Below are 17,727 nucleotides of genomic sequence, written 5' to 3'. Positions count from 1 at the left end.
CGAGGCTTATCCACAGACAGCAAGGAAGGAGAGTAAACATTTGTTCACCTCTCACAGTGGAAATATACCAAAGGCAACTTTCTTTCAGCTTAACTGTATATGAATCAGTTTCTATCTTCCTACCTAACTTATCACAGCGGCTAAAAATGGATGACAAAGTAGTTTGTGTCTTACTTTTTGTCCTTTATTTTTACCTTTGTCACTCCTCTGCTGCTTCCTCACCATGAAACCAACACTTTATATTGCTGGCCTAGCGTAAGCTTCCCTCCCCCTTTTTCTTACAGAGCCTAGACAATCAATTTAGCCTGACTTGGCCAGGATAGATGGAGGCTGTTGAGACTGCAGAGTAGACAGTATGCTGCAGGATCTCTCTGCTGATAGACACGCTGCCTGGCAGCTATAAAATGGAGCCAGCATGAAACCATCTGACTTGCTAGACTGCGACTCACCATCTTGCTTCAGATATTATTTGTGATTTCCTTATGCCTTATGCATCTCATTCATTCTCCCTTTTAGCATTGTTTGGCTTTTTAAAATTCAAAAATATGATGATAAATTTAATGGCAGATGTGGCTATTTTACAACAAAAAATAGATATAAAAAACTTACTGATGATTTGTGCTTTTTCTCTCCTTTTTCTTGTTCTAAAAGAGGTGACCATTATGCTGTTAAACTCACAGTGACACTCCTTAGTTCCCCAGAGTGATACTGAATTGGAGTTAGTGATACTGAATTGGAGTTCCTATCAAACCAACTGAGACACAAAGAGATTAATACGACTTTACTATCTCTGAGTCTTGGCCAGTAAAGTTCCCCGTAATGCTCTCTGCGCTATTGATTTTTATTTTTCTCTCCCTGCTCCCTTTTTTCCTAGCTGTCTCCCTCATGCCATCTCTCCACCTCCACCAACATCTTCCAAAGCTCTGAAACGTCCTGCAGGTCAGGCGGATGCTGGGCTGGATCAATCAGGGAAAGTAATCTGGGACGCCTCATGCACGCAGGAACACACACACACATCACAGATCCTCAGCGTCACACACCCCTCCTCTGTTGCACTCTGGCCTGCCTGCCTCCAGTCTTATCGATCTGCATCTACTTTACCAAATGGATTCTTCTCTTCCTCTGTCTTCCTCCTCTTCTTTTCTCTCTGTGTGACTAGGAATAATAAATGTTCCAGACTGTGCAAGACGTGTGCGTAAGCAATTTTTCATTTAACTTTGGCTTGACTTCTTTCCACCTCTCTTCTTTCTCTTTTGTGATGTTTCAGTCTTTCACTAGGATCGATGTAGCTTTCCCACACACTCCCTCACAGCTCTTGGGTAATCTGCACGCATTTGTGTAAGGTCAATGGTCAGGAGATGACAGAAAACAGTCTGCTCTCGAGGGCTATGAGAGATAGGATGGATACAATAATAAAGATTTAAATGACAGATCATTTTAGAATATTTCAAGTGTTTTTTCCATCTGAAGTATTCTTCAGTTTGACTTGTTTCTAAAGGATGTTAAGTCTGGTACAACAAAGGTTTTGCCTTTTCTTGCACTGAAATATTCAAAACTAATGTTTGGAAACTCATTGTACTCTTTTGAGACTCATTCAGTGTCATTACTTTTCTCTCAGAACTTTTCTCAAAAACTTTTTCATGCTGCTTTGTGGGCAGTCAAAAGACAGAATACCCTTCAAGGACAACAACTGAGGACCTGCAGAGCTCCATACATGCACAGCCACTTCCTCTCTCACACATACGCACTACAGTCTCCTTTTACTCAGCCAAACTGTAGGCGGAACTAGAGCCATTTGTCCACTGGCTGAATCCCAACTCTGCACCAACGCATGCAGAAAATTGGTGAGCATCTTGACTCTGGAGATGGCACTTCAATTTGTGCAGCTCCAGTGACTGGTGCTCTGCAGTTCCTCCCTTGCGGGGTTGAGATCAGCTGGACACCTGCCTGGGCTGTTTTGGCTGAAGCCTGGAGCACAGGGACTGAGCCTTGGAAGTAAAGACCTGGCCTTGCCTGTCAACCAAAGTCCCTGTCCCTCAGCCCTTGCCCCAGCCTGGCCCTCTTCGGTCCTCATCACAGTTTCCCTAGTTTCAGTCCTGCGCCAGGAACGGTCCCTCACTCGATGCCCCTGCCCCCACTTCTCTATCCAATCCATGGCTGAAAGTCAAAGCAGTGCCATCATCTCAACGGCAGTCTCCCCTTGAACATCTCTAAATCCCCATCAACACCTCTGCCAGTCTTTGTTCCTCTTCTAGCTGCTGCTACAGCTAGTATCTCTGCTCCCAGCTCAGTTAAATCAGCAACATGCCTTCGCTGTGCCTTGCTGTCCATCCTGCTGTAATCCCTGGGTGTGACGGATAGGACTGATCACTGTCGAGGCCCTCAGCAAGACATTTTGGTGGATTAAGGAGGCTAAATCACCGTCTCATCCCCTACATGGGATTCTCTGCTTAATTAAATGTCATTAGTGTGGTTAAAGGTTTTAGTGGAGATGATATCTATCCAACATGTAGGGCGTATTCAGTAAGAATTAACCTTGTTTCTGAAGATGGTGAGCACAAAAGACGCTTTCAGAGTAAAAGAAAAGGAGCAAAAAGGCTACATCATGCCTGTCATCTAATGTGCCATAAAAGGGTGATCCTTCCCCATCCATTTTTTTCTCCCTGCCACCATCTTTCACAACACTGAAATCATGTTTGCCTTGCCTTCATTAAGCTCTAACCTGAAAGCTTTAACTAACTGCAACTATTCCATGAATGAATGAATATACATACGATTGTCAGTGTAACCAAACAGCACTGACAAAAATAGTCAATACTCTTGACTGCATTTCAGGAAATAGTTTGTGCTCATTTCCATGTCAGGGCTGAGTTGCTTTTTGCTGGGCTGTGACGGAGGCTGGAGGACAGTGGACAGACAGTGAGGCAAGGAGAGCAGGCAGCCTGATCCATCTGAGTCAGCACCATGTGTCATGAAGCGAGGACACCACCTCCACAAGTAGCTGGCAGGTGAAAGCAGCCACGCACCTGTGCAGGCAACTTGCCACTTCAGTTAGGCTGTCTCCTATCTTTAGCAAAAAGGGCTCAAACACACTGATGTGTACATAAACAAACACGTGCAAGCATGCACAAATACACAGAACCACATAACTCAACTGTCCAACTGTTACTGTGCCCACCTGCATATATCAGGTCAGGGATACGCGAGTCAGCAGTGTTATACTATTTCAACCCACAACAAAACGATTGTATATTCCCTGATAGTGATGCACTGATATGATATATAAGTACAAGTTCACTATAAGTACTTCATAACACCATAACTGTTCTTAAAAATCTTTTTAAAAGCTCATTTAATTTTTTTATCAGATGTTCTTTATCCCTCCTTTGACAATTTATCAGTTTATGGTTTTCATTCTCCTCTACATTTGTCATCTTCATTTCACCAAACTGCAGACATGGCCTCAGTTTCACTGCTTACATAATGACAGGCTAACATCATGCTTTAAAACCTTGGTTCTCAACTGGTGGGTTGGGACCCAAAAGTGGGTTGCAAAGACATGTTCACTGAGTCGTGGATGACTGCCTGGAAAAAAAAAATTGTGCTATGCTCAATTGTGTTATGATATGCTTTTATTTTGAGGCTGTGTCTCTGTCTTTGCTTCGTCTGCTTTTCGTTCGATCTCAAGTCAAAACTGCCTCTCTCCTATTAAAAACACTTGTTTACGATTGAATTTTTTTACAAATTTGGGTTGTGACTGGCCAATAAGAGGGTGGTGGTGAGTCCTGACACCATGCCATTTGAAAACCACTGCTTTAAAATGACACAGAGTACAGTATCTGCAGTTATTTTTATGAGTATGAGTACTTAGGCTTGGTATCAGCATCGATACCCGATACTAGTATCTGTGCATCCCTATTCCTTACTTGTGCAAACTAAGGGGTATGTTTGTTATGTGTATAAAAACAAACAGTGAAGAACATAATTGACTAAACCAAAATCCCCAAAAGTGATTTCTAAGAATATTTTCCTTAAACTACCCCAAATCCTCTCGCATTGAAATAATCTTGTTTCATATAACTCACAGACATTCTAATTAAAACTGGTTTGAGGCAGGAAGTGGTAATATTGGCTTTTTTGAACAGGTATTTTAAAAACTCTAAACAGCCTGGAGGTATACGATAAGAACAGAAACCTACAGCACAGCACTTATACTGAGAACAAGGCTGAGAGAGGAGAGGCAGAGCCAGAGTACTTCCTAATCTAATCACTGTTTCCCCCATCAGTTGCATCTCAGACACAGCATGCTTCTATGTGTGTTTGTGTGTGAGTGTGTCTGCCTTGCAGCAAAGAGAAAGAGCTAAATCACATAGACACTAAATGACCGTTGTACTCAAGAATTCATTCCACAGCCTTGGGTTGTGTGTGAGGGTGTGGCTCAGTGTGTGTGTGTATACAGTATATGTGTGTTTGCCAAGTTAATCAGATTATCGATTCAGCTCTGGACTGAAACTCATATAATCAAATAGCTGTGAGGAAAAGGACAGCCGTCCGTCATCTGTCTTACAGTAATGAGTCAACAGTCTGATGGAGGCAATGAATACATAGAAACTACATGAAGAGGAAGTTATTACAACTCTAATAGACACATGAGTTAGTATGTTTATATAGTCAAGCAACTCTTGGCAACTTACTTTATCTGCTAAGAGATGTCATGAATCAAAATATTTCAATCCTGTTTTCACAACACATATGACTGGCAGGGTTAAGAACCGATTGGTATTTTCAGCTACAAAAATCCTGTTGTGCTTGGAAACACTCATTTTCAACAGAGTATATACAGAAAATCTGATGTTAAATGTAATACTTTTTATACCTTTAGTAAGACCCTTGTGGCTCAACACATTTTAAGACCCTACTGCATCTTTTATTTCTATCCAGTTACATTAGCCACACTGTTGTGTTTATTTTTTGTGCTCATAGCAAGATAAACTTTGGGGGTAAATTTAAAACTGATTGTATTTATTATTCTTATATACAAATTAAGCCTTTTTGGAGCATTTTCAGATAAGGCTATGAGAAAAATGACATCATTGTTGTAGCTAACAATGGACGGTCTGATTTTTGTACTCAAGCAGCCAAAAAGTAGTTTTACTACAGAGCTATTTTAAAGGTTTTGCATTGCATTTAAGTCTTGAGAGCCCAAAAGCATACAGGTTTATTTTAGGAAGGAAAATACAAGGCATTTTAGGATACATATAATATTCTTAAATCTGTTTGAATATTAATCAATTTCAAATAGTTTATTATATAATATAATATATAATATTTCAGTTATTTTACAAATGCTTTAAAGTTGCTTTGTACTCATGATTACACAATCAGTTTAGAGTTTGACTCGAGAATTTATTGTGAGCCCTTCTTCTGTGAAAATCTAATCTCAGAGCAACTTGATGTGAGAGCAGCGCAATTTAGAAATGGCTTCTGCTGCAGCAGAGAGTGGGGAGAGGGATACACAAAAGCCTAAATGTATACCAGCATGGCTAACAGCCGTGGCCCACGGCACACCAGCTAAACCATTAAGTGTGGCGTGCATTCAAACGAGCAGATTAATCCCCCCTACTGCCGTACAGTGCCGAGTAATTGAAAATGTCCACAGGAGACTATCTTTGCTCATATATTGTGTGCATGTTCCGGGAAGGCGACATATAGAAGGCGATGGATGATTGCCACAGAAAATCTGCGATGGCGTTTATTCTGACAGCGTGTGCCGAAGAGCCGAGCAGATGTGTGATAGCACACATCTATCTCTTTACTGTTCCTATTTTCTTGCTCACCAGCTTTTCTCTTTTAGTCATTTTCTCACTTTACCTCCCAACATCATCCTGACAGGTGCAGTTTATGCCTGCTGCTGACATTTATCAGTCTTGATAAGCATCAGATATCACATTCCCTCCAAATCCATCTAGTTTACAGTGTAGGAAGGACGGCAACTCTGTCGAGTCAAAGGGAATATGTGTTGACTGTGAGGATCCATATTCCTGTTGGGACAAACAGCTCTTTTATCAAAACTACTATCTCAAACTGTGGCCTGATACTGTGATTGGTGCTAGCTTATTTTCTTTCTCTCGTCTCATATGTGCTGCATCACACAGAGAAACCAAACTTCTGGCTTGAGTTTTTTTATTGCTTCTACCAGAGCCAAATATTCATTCAAAAATCAGTTTGATAAATTATGTTAGCAGATCATGGCTTTTGCTGTTGTATTTGCAGATTCCACTAAAGTTATTCAAGACTGTATCTGAGCTACACACTACTTATGATCTAACTCAATTGTAAAGGTATTATCCTCCTTCTTGCACAAGCTCCAATAATTCATAAGGAGGTAGCTTTTCCTTTTAGTTGAAGGCTGTCAGCTTCTTCGTTATGATCTTTATGAGTCACTGACCACAACCGACTTGCAAAATGACCTTCCATATCCCCTCTCCTGCCTCTGTGGTGTTTCCCTGCATCCTGGTATATTGCAAAGAGCAAGATCAGCCGTTTTTGCCCCTGTGTTAGAGCTGTGGTTGATGAGAAAAGGCAGCCCAGAGGCTGTCGTGTGGGATGCTGTGTTTGTAGGCCATAATGTGTCTATTACCAACCACAATGGTGCCATTTTGTAGCATGTTCAGTTGCATGTTCAATCTATAATTCATCCAGCTACAGAAATGTATAAATGTTTAATATATCAGAGGCGGTGAGGCCTGTCGAAATTGTGACCTTGAAATGTCCTTTAAACATCACACAGCAACAGCACAGGGGCCAGTTAAGCTTGCCAGAGCCAAACAACAGGCAGCGTGCATGCACACAGACACACGCTCTCTCTCATGCATACACAGCCTGTCTGCCTGCTGATGCTTTCTGCAGCTTTCTGTTCCCCTTTTTTCCTGGGATGCAAAATGCAGATGAGACGAGTCAGCCGCTTGTGCACAGTCTCAGGAGAAACTGCCACTCATATCCAAACATCTGTATGAAATACCAAAACACACAGTGTACAGTGGAGGATGAAAGAGAGAGAGGGAGTGAAGAAGGAAGAGAGAAGATGGAGAAAGAATGAGCAGTAAAGTAGCTAAGAAAGCCAGTGTTCGTCTCCCCTTCTGTAGCTTTGACGGAACAAAGAGCTATATACACATGAATACCTCTTTCCTCCCACTGTATTTTCCATCGGGATATTTATTCTGAAAAGCAGCGATGCACAACAAGGGCTCGGTCCTGTGTTTGCTAGTGGGCTGAGGCGCTAACACTCCCCAGCTGATTATGTGTCTGTCTGTAGCAGTTTGAGCTGCTGCCAAAGGAATTAGGTCTAGTATTTGTGAATGCTGCTCCCCTCACAGCAGAATGCCTTGCCATGCCTCTCAGATTTCTAGCTTTTTAAAAAGAGAGGGGAAAAAAACATTTTAAATAAATGAAGGAAATCGCTGTGGAAGCCTATTAAATTTTCAACGTGACCGTTTTGTGAGTCTTCATGTGTGTTTAGGCTTCACACAAAAGGAATATTTAAGAACCAAAGCGTGCTAATTGGGACAGAGATTGTTACAGCGTCTTCTTATTCAAACAGGCTTTTGGCTCATTAACTGCTTCTATCCAGCTTTTGTTGAAAGGAAAGTGGAAAAGACATTTAAAGACAATAAAATATTTTGCAGTATTTGTATAGACACTGTACGACCAAAATACTGATAGACCGCATAATGTACCGACTAAAAATGTGGACTAAAGCAACATCTTACCCTGATCTTACCCAGGGAGTGAAGGAAAAATGACTGCTTTCTTTTACTTTTGTGTTTTAGTAGTTTCATACCCCACAAAAATCAAATCTTTGTTTTATAAGATCAGTTTAATTTTTAACTGAAAGTTGAATATATTCATTTTCGTTAGAATTTCTTAGTCTATGGTTGTGTAGTACATTTGTTTTTTCATGAGAATTGCTTTTTATTTCTTGAACTGTACAATTTTTTTGAAGGTGTAACAATTTAATCAAAGCACACAATTACAGAACAACCTTTAAACATTGTGCTGTTGTTTATTTGACCTCTACCTATTGAGAGAAAAAAAACCTTCAAGGGTTTTATTTATTATTAGGTCATTTACTTTAAAGGTTAAGCATCATATTTACTGCAGTATCACATAATAAAGAACTAAAAAGTCTTTTTAACAGTTATGCTTAAAGAGATTCATCCACATTAATGTAATGTGACTAAACATCTGATTCATATCCCACACTATTACCTCCATGAAAAAACAAACCTCATTACAATGCAGGGCCAAAGTTAAAACAGTAAACATGTAATTACAGCTGACCCTCTGACTGACCTGTTTTTCCATGCCTGACTGCAGCTGTCCATTTACCCAAATCTAATAACATGTATGGTATAATAAACCTGATAGACATACATGAATACACACAAACAAGTCATGTACTTTACGTGTATCCACATGCATATTAATTAAGGGCTACATGCATGAACTATCCAACGATTACATAAAAATAAACACTCAGTGTGGCCATTTGACATTTCCCTGTAATGTAGTTAATTATTATGGATGCAAAAACTGTAAAAGAACTGCTAAAATGTAGAGAACTGATTAACATCCATAATAACAGAGGTAAGGCTCCCCTTAGTCACTATTACTACCCTCCTCTTACTCCAAACACCTTAAAAAGAGGCCTGCACAATAAATGGAACTTTTATCGTTATCAAATTACTAGCATTTGGAATTAAGCCATCACAAATGTCTGAATTTATCGCTTGTTCACACAAGCACTGTTTTCTCACTCAGCATGTGTACATTGGTATAGGCAGAAATCACCAATGTCTGCCCTTGGACAAATGTTGTGGCATGAACACACATTAGTTACCAACTATTCTGTTGTGTTCAATCTGTTTTATCCTAGCATCTGGATCTCTAATAAGAGATATTTTTAACATAACAAAAGATTGACCAGTAGGCAAACTCTGATCTGTTTCATGATCGAACATGACAGAATATGCTGGCATAGCAGTACTACACCAAAAGAAATGATGTAAAAACACTGTCTAAATTAAACTATATTACACATCAGTATCCATACTGACCATACGTTTCACCATAAGTGCATTTCTTGCTATATGTATATCAAGAGGAACATAAATCACAACATTGCAATGTTACTTCTTCCAATATTGTAAAGCCCTGCTTTTCATAAAAAGCTAAAATGGAAATTATTTCACTATAAATGCTAAAATGTTTAAAAAAGTCCAAAAAGCCACAGTCAGAAAATAATATTTGAATTGTTTACTTCTACCAAAACACATCCAGGTTCCCATCACAAAGACGATGACTGGGCAGGCCACCCATGTAAATTTAAATCAACCCTAATATATTAGTCAACCATTTTATATTTTTCTTAAAATTTGGTTTATGTAAGAATGATACTGACTGGTGCATCCCTCCCATGAATACTACAATTGAGGTGTGACATCTCATGTTAAAAATCAAGCTTATCGTACAGTTGTTTTAACAATTTTCTGCTGCCAGTATTATTCAGTACTCGTTTCAGAAGGGGAGCAGTTTTATTAGACTGTCTTTATACAATGAGCAGTTGATGAGTATTAAAAAAAAACAGCAGAAACACAAATAAAGAAAACATACAGAACATATAGGATGGCCATCCCTTGCATCTACAACGCAAGTACAGGGTCATTCTGTGGGAAACACTGGTATCTAAATACCTGCTGCTCACTAAAGAATTAAAAACCTTCAAATTAGCCATTCATTTTCTAGTTTGAAAATTGGTTCTTAAGCAAGCATAAGAACAATGAGCTCAGGAGAAATGCCATGAGAGAGTAAAAGCAGGATGCCTCGACTGCAGTGATTCTTTGATGAATATCTTAGTAGAGCTCTGGACGGGGTGGGGTGGTCTTGTCTCAGTTTGTGAGGTAATAGTTTGTTAAAAGAGGTTGAAAATGTCCAAAAAAGATGTTTTTTTGAAGTGATTTCATTCACAGCAGCTACATCTAAAAATAATAAATTAAATATTATAGTAAAATTAAGAAAAGGACTGTATCATTCTTGTACTAATTACAATATTTTAATAGTTTATTTCTTAAATTAAAAGCACAATAATGTATCACTAGTGTCTATGATGTTGACATACCTATCCACAGTCAGATAATATCTGTGCTTTGGAAAAAAAGATGAAGAATAACCCATTATTTCTATGACTGAATCTCTCTGTCTCTCTCCATCTTACTCTCCCTTTCTCTATTTGCTTGGGATTTAATCAGGATCCAGTTAACCATGTCACTCTGTATCTGGACACACGTCAGTCCCCTTGATATACATACTCAAACAGTCAGAGCATATAACACAGACTTACCAACTGCTCTATTGTTCTGTTGCTTTAACTTTCATTTGTTTGCTCATCCTCCATAATTTTCACTTATTGCATGTGGATTGCAGTCATTTTTCACTCTTGGATTACCTATCCAAGCATCTGTTCTGTCTCTTATGTTCCCCTAATCCTCAGTTACATTAAAATCACTGAGCATACACTTGGCCAGTGCTCTGTGGATAATACATTCTTTACACACCTCCATCCTATTAGCATTGATGTGTAACCTTGGAGTTTGTGGTGCTCTGCCTGAGGGTAATACAGCCACTGTATGTTTGTGTCTATCTGTGTGAGTGTGTATGTGCTTGAAATGATGGCCTGTCTCTAGCTGAGGTGCCCCACTGGTTCCCATCAGGAGGTTTCATGGTGCACACACTCACATCTAATACCTCCAATACTGTTTAACATTCGACTTTTTTCCTTCCTCTCTCATTGTTTCTTTTCCTTCTCTTTATGTTCCAGCCTTTTGCCCTTTCTTTTTTGATATTATGAATCCTGTCTGTACACTGAAACAAAGCTGTACACTCATTCTGTGCTAACATCCCTGCTTGCCAGGGCCCTCCTTTTTTGCAAAGCAGACGACAGCTGCTAGCCGTGAGCATCCGAGGAGACATGTTTCCAGCTAGCGTCATCAAACAGGGGAGTCGCCATCGATTCAATTAGCATTTTGATAGCGTCCAGTGGAAAGAAGTCATCATGCAAACAATCAAGCATAAGCTTGCCGCCAAATTAATAATGCCTACACAGTTCTTCGTTCAAAATGAAAGTGAGTAAGTCCATTTGTTGGATCGTGACAGAACCATTTTGAAAAAAAAATCAATGCCTTGAGAATGCAGAATAATGCTGTTGACTCTAAAGGCAGTGTGGTGATGCACTATCTGCGATGAATGTCTTATATGACAGGTGAAATGAGGGGAAGAGTTATGGCCACCAGTTATGCTAGTTAACTCTGTTGCATGGATGTAATGGATGAATAAAGGCAAAATTAAAGTGCAAGTGAGGGAGGTGAGCAAAGCAGAGGACAGGAATTGCCAATGCAGATTCCTATTTACACAAAAATGTTTGTGTGATTCAGAATACACAGACATATTTTCACACACTTACATATGCAGCAGGTTCAACTTGAGAGAATGCACAGCATGAAGATCTATTGTAACCCAGGCATGCATGTATGACAAAACACCTACTCCATCATTCTCCAGCTCTGGCACAACACATGGACAAACTCACAGCATGTATACAAACAGCATGACGGATAACATGTCTACACATACAATTAAATATTAACAAAGACTGCTTTGTATATATGAATTTGAATTCTACCAATGCCCATTTACCTTCTATGACTTATTCAATGTGCATTACATCCTTGCTGCAGTACTATATGCAGGTAAATATTTCACAGTGGTGCAAAGGCAGTCAAAAAAAAGGGTGGGGGGGTGAGGGGGGTGGCACCTACAGCCCTGGCTTCAACATAAAATGGGTGCTGTTCCCTGATTTAACCCTTCACTCCCTAAGGTCCTCTCCTCATCTTTGCTTACCTCTACGCCTTCCTTCACACCTTTACTACTCTACTACTACCATGATATCTTGCTCTCTCTCTCTCTCTCTCTCTCTCTTGAATCCTGCCCACAATCCTCCCCAGTCTATGGTAACCCCCTGCTGTATCCTCCTTCCCCATGCGGAGAAACTTCACATTCTGCAAGACAAATAGTTCAATACTATCACTGCATTGCCTGTGCTCAAAGAATATAAAACACGCTGACTGTGGGTGGTAGTATATCTACAACTACAACCTGCCACAGTCTCTGTAAGATGCACAGAAATGAAATGATGGCTGACAATAAACATTGGAGTAAAAGTGGAAGGCTGTCTGTCTTACCATCTTAAACCCATTCCACTCCATTTGGGAGACGCTGGCCGTTGTCTCACGCTCTCTCCCTCCTCACACAGCAGCTACAGCAACGCCTCAGTAAAAGAAAATCCCCTGCTCTCTTCCTGTCTGACACTGTCTCCTTATTTTCCTCTCTCTGTCTCTCTTCCTGTTTCTGCCTTAGTCTTAGCAGCGTGCAGAGAGCAGCATACTACAGGCGTAAGGCGCGAGCATCGCCTTCTTCCACTGATGCTGAGAGGAGAATGGTGAGGTTGGATGAGAGAGTGCTGGGCTGCAGCAAGCCTCCCTCCCCTCCCACCTTCCTCTCAACAGCCACCCGCCCAGTCTCCTGCTCAGCTGGGAGGTCAGATCCCGCCCACTACCCCCCTCCTCACATCTCTTTGAGAGGCAGTGATTGGCTTCTTGGCTTGCCTGTCAGCCCCCAGCCTCACCTCCCCCTCCTTGGTGTTAACACCTTCGCTCTCTTGCTGGCTCAGAGCCCTCCTCGGCACACGCCAGCATCAGCCCGGTTTGGCAGAGAAAAGGCTTTCTGAATCCCAGCAAAGCAATCAATCGCTGCTGAGGTCTGTGCTTGAGTGAGCCGGGCAGAGCAGCGCACAGCACAGCTCGAGGAGAGTGATTGCAGCCTCAGGCACTATGGTAATAAGATGCCTGCGCAGCACTGTGTATATAAATTAGCTATTACTGGGTGCATGTTAAAATCCCCTGTACGTTCACATGGCTGTGTATACAGACTCATTCTCTCATACTCGCTGTCTGTTCCTTTTATAACATACAACTCACACATTTTTACACATTCGTACTTACATTCTTAACCATAGGGCTTATTTAAAAATTAGTCTTATATAACATTCATGAAGATCCTCGAGGAATACGAGATAACATTTTTAGTTCCTCATTTCGTTTGTAGCTACTCAATAGTAAAACCAGTGAATTTGATGAAACACCAAATATAAGGCTTTAAACGCTAAAAAAGCCACATAGGCTATGAAGTAACATCACAATGTATGCACACACCTGTTCATACAGGTGCAGCTAATTCATGGAATATCGGTAGCTTAAATCATCTAGCCTGTCTTTGACCTAATAGGGTTAGGGTAGGGTCAACATGCGCAGGCTTTGATGTTAGCCAAACAAATCACTTTCGTGTTGCCTGTCTGTTCCACGCTCTAATGTTATTTTAAACAAAAACCAAGCTAAAGGAGCACAACAAAGAAGAAAACATTCTACTAAACGGTACCCTACATATCTACTCACCATGACCATTCTCGTGTCAGTCTTTTAACTGACGGAAACAGTCCCGGCGGAAGAAAACTGTGAAAAGTCGGTGAGGTGCGCGCGAGAAGTCGGATGGAGTAGCGGCGGCGTGCTGGAGAGGATGAATGAACAGACGTGGTGCTGTAGTGAGTGTATCTGAGCCAAAAACTAAACAGAGCGAACCCGTGGGTGTGGAAGACCTGCCTGCAGCCCTGTCCCGCGCGAGAGGAAAAAAAATACAGTCTGGTCTACTTCAACATAAAGGAAAAATGTCGTGAGAAGGGAGAATCCACTCAAAGATGCACACAAAACAGCCCCTACTCTCTCTCCAAAAAGCCATGTATGGAGCGTCCACTCGCTTCGCGCGGGGTCTCCCATTGGCTGAGTAGGTGTCGACGGGGCGGTGCGCTCGCGGATGCGAGTGGAGGAGGCAGGTCCAAGATAAGGAGTAGGGAGATGCCGAGAGATGGATGCTGAAGTGGTGACTTTATGCTCATTATCTCTCTGTTGAATGTTTATGATTACACAAACAGTCGGCTTGCATGCAACCTCTGTCATTAAGCTCCTGTAGAAAACAGTTATCTGCAGTGTTTGAACGTCTGCTCTCTGTTTTAAGCCATGTGTGGGTCAGTTTACCACTGCTGCAGGACAACAGCAGTTAAACAAACTCAGATGACTTCTATCAAAAAATAAGGCAAATAATCAGATATTGGGATTTATGCTCCTCAGGGTTCCTGATGTCACATCACACAAAATACACTGTTTAAAGCAGGTTCATATTTTAGAAAATATGTCAGCTCTTTTATCTAGCTACATTGACTAGCAGGACTGAAATATTATGTCTATTTATATGATAAAATTAGCAAAGACTGTTTATTCAGACATTTCCATCAAATAATCTTCCCTATAGTGTTCTAGTCACTTGCAGTGGCTGTGAGTTATAATTATTCATAAAGTGCAAAATCTCGAAATGCCCAGCAGCCAACCTGGCTGAGGTTGATTTTCTTCTGGCTGGACCCTATCTCTGTCAGACAAGAAGAGGGAGCTCTTGCTTCCTTAAACTGAGTCACCTGGCAGGCGAGAGTACTCTGCAATACCTTAACACTTATACATTTACATACACACATAACACACGCACATGTGCATACACACAAATTTGCATACAGAAATGGATGTTAGCTCCAATCACACCTAATTAGCACAAATGAACATATTTATGTCATTTATATATGGCCAGATCCAAACACAGCTTCAGAAATTCTCTAATTCAGTGCCTCTAACAGATACATGTACTCTATTATACCTTCAAACATCTGTAGTACCCTATCTCATGATCATACTAGTGTTTGAAGAAGCACAACCAGAGAAAGACAGTCAAGCTGCATTCACACTGCAGAGCTTAATGTTCAGTTCTGATCTTTTCTCAGATCTGATTTTTTTGTTTGCCTGTTCACACTGCAGTCAACTTCCAAAAGATCAGTTACGTATCTGATTTAGAACCACATTCGAAAGTGGCCCAATTCTGATTAGATTCAGTGTGACTACCGCTGTTCACACTGTCAGAAAAAATCAGATACGAGTCACATGTGAGAAAAAAATTTAGATTCACGTCACTTTTAACTGCAGTGTGAACGCAGCCTAAGCTAATAACGTGTCATTTTTCAATCATTCATGTTTTCGTGTTGCCCCTGCTTGAATATTGAATATATTGCTTTCCTGTGGATAGTTTTTCAAACAAAGCAATACAAGAAATCCCATTGGTCCTTGCAGAATTATATACGTATAGGGTGCTTTACTATTATAGGGCATTAAATAGACAATAAGATAATTTACTACTCAGGCATCTTTTTGACAGCTTGTCACATTGATCACTGCAGCAGAATGATTCTATATTTTGCACTCTTGCAAACCATCTGACGCAAATGAAAACCAATAAGAATAGTACAGCTACATAAGACTGCCAAAAAAGGGGAAAAAAACAATGTGTTCTGTTAACCTTGCAAAGCAGATGAATAGGCCCGTTTCCTTGTTTTTCCACTGGCAAATCCATCTTGCAAAGCTCCCGTCTGAACCATTTGGGCCCAGTTAGAAAGTGACAGGACCAATCAGCTACAAGGGGCAGTACTTTCAGGCGCAGCAGAGTCGTGACGTAAACAAGCAGCAGCAAGAGCTGGTGCAGTTATGGAGGAAGAGATTAGCGTGGATGCTGCTAAAGCGCCAGTTTTATCAGAACTTGACAACATTTCTTCATTAAAAGAAGAACAAAGAACAGCAGTGAGTTGTTTTCTTTTCAAAAACGACTAAAGTTGATTGCTTACATGTCTATAGTCGCCATGTTTCATGTTATTCCTCCGTAGCTGCGAACGCGCAGCTTGCTAGTGGCTACGTCACATGCTCTGTTGCTCCGATTGGCCTGTAGAGATGTGACAGACAGAACGTTCATCCAATCATACTCTGAGGATTTTTCAAAGCCTCTGCCTTTTCTCAAACGTTTCCTATTGAAGCTTTCCCAGATGGATGTGTGAAACAAATCCATCTGGCGTGTCAGGTTAGTGTTCTATGGTGTATTTTTATACCATGTGCCAAATTAAATTTCACATTTGCAGCATTGGTTTATAAATACGCTTGTTATTTTCAATCTCACACTCTAGAAGCAATACAAATGAACTCCCAAATAAACACAGCAAAAAAACTGTGATGAAAAAAGGATAACATAAAAAGGCAAAGACAGGAGAGGAACAGTGAATGGAAAAAAAAAAAAAAAACTCCCCAGCCTCTCCACCTCACCTCTGAACTCTCCACATGTCTAGTTAGCTACAGCAAGCTAGCTAGCCTAGCGGAACCATGTGCCTGACATACTAATGAGAATCACCACTATGCCTTCAATTAAGCTGGACTGGTATACGTGCACACACATGCAGACCCACATACACACAGTGGGAGATAGGCTGAACAAGCTTGCTATTGTTTCAAATAGAATAGAATATGCTGGTGCTGGCAGTCTGGAGATTTGTACCGATCATACTGAATATAACACAACAGAGGAAGAGTAATGTAGAATGAAACACAAAGAAAAATGATTAAAATAGAAGTGCATTTTTGTCTGTCTCCCTTTATGTCTCTTCATATCTTTGTCAAGCAAAGAGCAGAAAAAAGCAAAACTCTACAGCTGAATAGAGAAGGCAACAAATCCACTGTTTCCTGTTCGTCCTTTATCCTCCTGCTCTGACCTTTTGAATTTGATAAAGGCTTTTAGCTGAACCACTGAAAAACCATTCTCCACCTCAGTGCCTCTAATATCCTCCTCCCAATCATGTTTTTTTTTTTATTGTTGCTTTTTAATTCCCCGCTGTAAGGAACGGAAAGTCAGATTTATGGAAATGACTGAAGCACTAATCACATCTCTGTTTTTGTCTTTGTACGCAGTCAACTTTTGAAAACAGAGGGTCCTCATTTTCTTATTTCATAAAGGGCGATGTTTTGAGGTTGTTTTTCGCCCTCTGTAATATGATCCAAATAACCTTTTCTCTAAATGAGAAAATGATTTGAAAGTGAAAACAGTCTCTCGCAGTCACTCGTCCTTTCTCTAAATTGCTCTGCAGGACTAGTGTTTTATAAAGCAATGAAAGTGACTGCCCCTACTCAGTAAATTAGCTATAAACACAATCTGTGTGCATGTGCTGCAGTGTGCAGAGTCTGTTGATGTACTGACACATATGAAGATGGAACCACATTGCTGCCATGTCCTAGTTAAAGGTACACAAAGCATTCTAATAATTTGTATGGACAGATGGAGGGAGTGGCTGGCATTTTCCGTCAAGGGCATCCATGCTGAGATACATAACAGTTTGGATGTTGGAGGTGTTGAAGTGCAGCTCGTTATTTTGTGATTTCACCTATACAGTTTGTGTCTATCCTGTAACATCAGCACTGAATTAATCAAAATATGTCAAAGCAGTAATGGCTTAAAAAGGCTATTTGTCTTAATTACATTCCCTCTTAGTCAGACCTTGTACGAAAAAGTGCAAAGCGATGACTGGATTCATTATTTGGCTTTTTCAATGATGACTGATGCTAAATAATTTTTGAGGAGCTAAATGATACTTCTCCCCCTCTTGTAAAGTTTTTGAAAGTTAAAAAGCTTTTGTGGCTTTAACCCAGG

The 17,727-nt window shown here is 40.6% G+C and overlaps 1 protein-coding gene across 3 annotated transcripts in view; it reads right to left on the bottom strand.

Annotated features, from left to right (window-relative positions):
- Positions 1-17,727, bottom strand: part of elavl4 (ELAV like neuron-specific RNA binding protein 4) — a 93,355-nt gene that overhangs the window by 58,737 nt on the left and 16,891 nt on the right. The window contains exon 1 of one of the 3 annotated variants that reach the window (XM_041791005.1): positions 13,566-13,641. The exons of the other annotated variants lie outside the window; for them this stretch is intronic. Within the exon in view, the coding sequence (XP_041646939.1) occupies positions 13,566-13,574 (9 nt within the window). The 5' untranslated portion in view covers positions 13,575-13,641. Of the gene's footprint in view, positions 1-13,565; positions 13,642-17,727 lie in introns of those variants that run through there. 3 annotated transcript variants of the gene reach the window in all.

Source organism: Cheilinus undulatus, linkage group 7, assembly GCF_018320785.1.
Source record: "Cheilinus undulatus linkage group 7, ASM1832078v1, whole genome shotgun sequence".
NCBI classification, from domain to species: domain Eukaryota; kingdom Metazoa; phylum Chordata; class Actinopteri; order Labriformes; family Labridae; genus Cheilinus; species Cheilinus undulatus.
Note: the sequence above shows the minus strand (reverse complement) of the source record. Positions and strands in the feature narration are given on the sequence as shown.